Raw genomic sequence first — 3,941 nt, 5'->3', positions numbered from 1 at the left:
TAGCAATAGTTCTATTTTTTGCTAACAATGGTTCCATTATTTGCTAGCAATAGTTCTATTTATTGCTAGCAACAGTTCTATTTATTGCAAGCAATAGTTCTATTATTTGATTGCAATAGTTTTATTCATTGCTAGCAACAGTTTGATTTATTACTAGCATTATTTCTATTTATAGCTAGCAATAGTTCTACTTTTTGCTAACAATGGTTCCATTATTTGCTAGCAATAGTTCTATTTATTGCTGGCAACAGTTCTATTTATTGCAAGCAATAGTTCTATTATTTGATTGCAATAGTTTTATTCATTGCTAGCAACAGTTTGATTTATTACTAGCTTTATTCCTATTTATAGCTAGCAATAGTTCTATTTATTGTTACCAATGGTTCAATTTATTGTTAGCAATAATCCTATTCATTGCTAGTAGTTGCCCTTTATTTCTAGCAGTTGCAAGAAACTGAATCGTCTATATTATTAGAATTCACATATTTACTGTTGCAGCATGCCTCAATTTATTCATTACTGTTGCAAACGGTTGCAATATAGAAAAAAACAATTCTTTATTGCTAATAGACTATTGCAAGAAGAGACCATACAGTTAAATTCTGTTAACAGACAAATTATACAGACATTTTCGTATGCTGTTTGCACAGAAATTCTTATTTATTGCCATCAATCACAATAAATACCAATTATCCTCAATCAACATTATGTTTTAAGGTTTAAAGGCAGCTCATGAATGGCAGAAGCAACAGACAGTGAAAGTGCTGTAGAGACTGACCATATATTCATATGATCAGCGCCCAAGCCCCCTCTCCACCCAAGCTAGGACCATGGAGGGGATAGGTAATGGCTACTGATGACTCAGCAGGTAGACCTACAGGCTTTCCCAACACCCGATCCTTAGCCCACAAGGATGGTGAGGTTGCAGGGACCAAAGAAACTAACGAGTTTGAGCAGGACTCGAACCCAATTCAAGCAGATAGCAAGACAGGGACGTATCGAATAGGTCATGTTAGGTTGCGTTGGGTTAAATTTGATATAAATTCCATGACAAGTCGTCGGTAACATTACAAAATAAGGTCATTCAACAGGTCGTTTGATAAGCGAGGTCATGCAATGCTGGCTCTGGTCAGTTCTTGGATAGGAGACCAGATTTAAGACACGGGATTACCACCCGTGTAGGGTGTAAGGCCTGCAATAGCATCCCAAAAGTACATGTGAAAATCGTGTTGCCGCTTCTAAGGGGGAAAATGGCAAAGTGAAGAATCATGATTATATATATATATATATATATATATATATATATATATATATATATATATATATATATATATATAGATATATATATATATATATATATATATATATATATATATCTATATATATATATATATCTATATATATATCTATATATATATATATATATATATATATGTATATATAATTACATTTCTACATCAAACTGGGATCGAACCCTAGTCTATTCAAATGAAAGGCAAGGTCGCTATCAATCATGCAACCAGAGGTTCGGTTCCAACGCGAGGTAGAAATTTATATCAATTGAAAATGATAGCGTTAATTTGATCTTATATATACATATATATTTATATATATATATATATATATATATATATATATATATGTATGTATTGCCATGACCAGTAAAACTGTACTAGTCAGGGCTAGGCATACTAGGTTGGTTTGCTGTGAGCAATCAGATTAAAGTCTCTCGCCATCACTAATCCGCAGTGACCACCGTAGTGATTTAAACTAGCCAAACCCCAGACATGAAAAATGACATGTCTGAGGTCTTTGTCCTGTAGTGGACTAGAAATGGCTCCATTTGCTGTTGTACAGTATATATATATATATATATATATATATATATATATATATATATATATATATATATATATATAATATATATATATATGAATACGCCTAGCAGACAGTACAGGCAATCTGCAAAAAGTTAAGGGGAAAGGAATTCCTAACTAGATTCAGAAACTAATTTCAAGAAATTCACACCAGCCAAGACAAACAGAAACAGAGACAGACAGACACAGGTATACTAAACCAAAGGCATCCAAGACAAACAGAGGTATACAAAACAAAAGGCATCCAAGACAAACAGAACAGACAGACAGACAAATAGAAAAAGACAAACAGAGGTAAACAAAACAAAAGGCATCTGTCACACCAAGAGAAAATAAACATACCGTGACAAATGGACCATTGATTGGTTCCTCGCGCTCCACTGATCCGGACCAATGAAGTTGCTCATTTATTCTTAATGGCTAAATGGAGATCCATTTTCCATTGACTGATTTCATTCGCCAGGGTTTACTGCGTTCTGTCCTGTTCGTGCACTTACGAATGCACGGTTCGCGCTGTTCAAAGAGTTCGGTTTAAGAATCTCAGACTGGGTGTTCGTGCACTTGAGATTGCCCTGTTGACTGTACTGTGACGAGCCGAGAGAAGGCTGTGACTCAAAGGCAAGTTGAAAACAACTGAGTAAGTTTATTGTAGAACACTCTCCTTTATATACAAAATCTCAAAGCAACAAGAATTTTCATGTTGAAAATCCTCCCCCTGTTTGTTATGTTTTTCTTCATTGAGAGAGATATGTTTTTCAGGTTATTTTAGTGCGAGGGGAGAGTGAAGATACAAGCACAAAATGAACTATGTACGATTGTGTGACACACAGTTGGTACAGTACTACTTCAGACTTAACTTGTCCATGCACTTCAGAATGATCTGTTCATGCACTTCAGACTGTCCTGTTGACTACCACTTCAGACTTAACTTGTCCATGCACTTTAGAATGGTCTGTTCAGCACTTCAGAGTAGTTCAGACTGTCCTGTTGACTGTACTACTTCAGACTTAACTTGTCCATGCACTTCAGAATGGTCTGTTCATGCACTTCAGACTGTCCTGCTGACTGTACTACTTTCAGACTTAACTTGTCCATGCACTTCAGAATGATCTGTTCATGCACTTCAGAGTAGTTCAGACTGTCCTGTTGACTGTACTGCTTCAGACTTAACTTGTCCATGCACTTCAGAATGGTCTGTTCATGCACTTCAGACTGTCCTGTTCACGTACTTCAGACTAACTTGTTTCAAGAACATTACTGTACTGTGCAGTTTGAGACTGGATGTTCAGGCTTTTCAAATGTTATGTTCAAGCACTTTAAAACTACCCTGCTCACGCAGTTCAGAATGTCTCTTCATGTAGAAGGGAGAAGAAGAAGCAACTCCAAGAAACAATACAAACAAATATTAAATTGAAAAGATGGGAATAACTATAAAATAGGATAATGTATAGAAATGAGAAAAAAAACAATTGAAGATGAATGAGAAGTGAGTAAATAACGCGAATATGTTAAAGATAAACGAGAGAATTGAACAGTAGTAACTAACGCCATCTGTTGGCAATTTTATCAAACATTTTCTGCCCAACAGATTTCCTGAGTTAGTTGTCTTTCTTCATAGAGTTAAAGATTAAATCAGAAGGTTGAAAAATCCGAAATAGGTACTCATGAAGGCTTTAAATTAAGTTATTCAATGCCTCCTACAGTGCACCGCACAATGAGAGCTGTAGGCACAAAGATATGATAGATACAGTACCTCAGGATCTGTAATCAGAATAAGATACTCATCATTATTATTATTATTACTATTATTATTATTATTGTTATTATTATTATTATTATTACTTGCTAAACTACAACCCTAGTGGAAAAGCAGAATGCTATAAGCCCATGGGCCTCAACAGGGAAAATATCCCAGTGAGGAAAGGAAACAAGGAAAAATTGAATATTTTAAGAACAATAACATTAAAATAAATGTTTCATATATAAATTATAAAAACTTTAAAAGAAAACAAGAGAAAGAGAAATTAAAAAGAATAGTGTGCACGAGTGTACCCTCAAGAAAGA

General features: G+C 34.8%; 1 protein-coding gene across 1 annotated transcript in view; it reads left to right on the top strand.

Annotated features, from left to right (window-relative positions):
* Positions 1–846: 846 nt before the first annotated feature.
* LOC137627042 (uncharacterized) overlaps positions 847–3,941 on the top strand; it is a 29,661-nt gene continuing 26,566 nt past the window's right edge. Inside the window, exon 1 of the mRNA XM_068358024.1 lies at positions 847–916. Coding sequence (XP_068214125.1) covers positions 847–916 — 70 coding nt within the window. The remainder of the gene's footprint in view (positions 917–3,941) is intronic.

The sequence above is a fragment of the Palaemon carinicauda genome, chromosome 34, assembly GCF_036898095.1.
Source record: "Palaemon carinicauda isolate YSFRI2023 chromosome 34, ASM3689809v2, whole genome shotgun sequence".
NCBI lineage: Eukaryota > Metazoa > Arthropoda > Malacostraca > Decapoda > Palaemonidae > Palaemon > Palaemon carinicauda.
The sequence above is the reverse complement of the archived record's forward strand: the minus strand, read 5'-3'. Positions and strand labels throughout refer to the sequence as shown.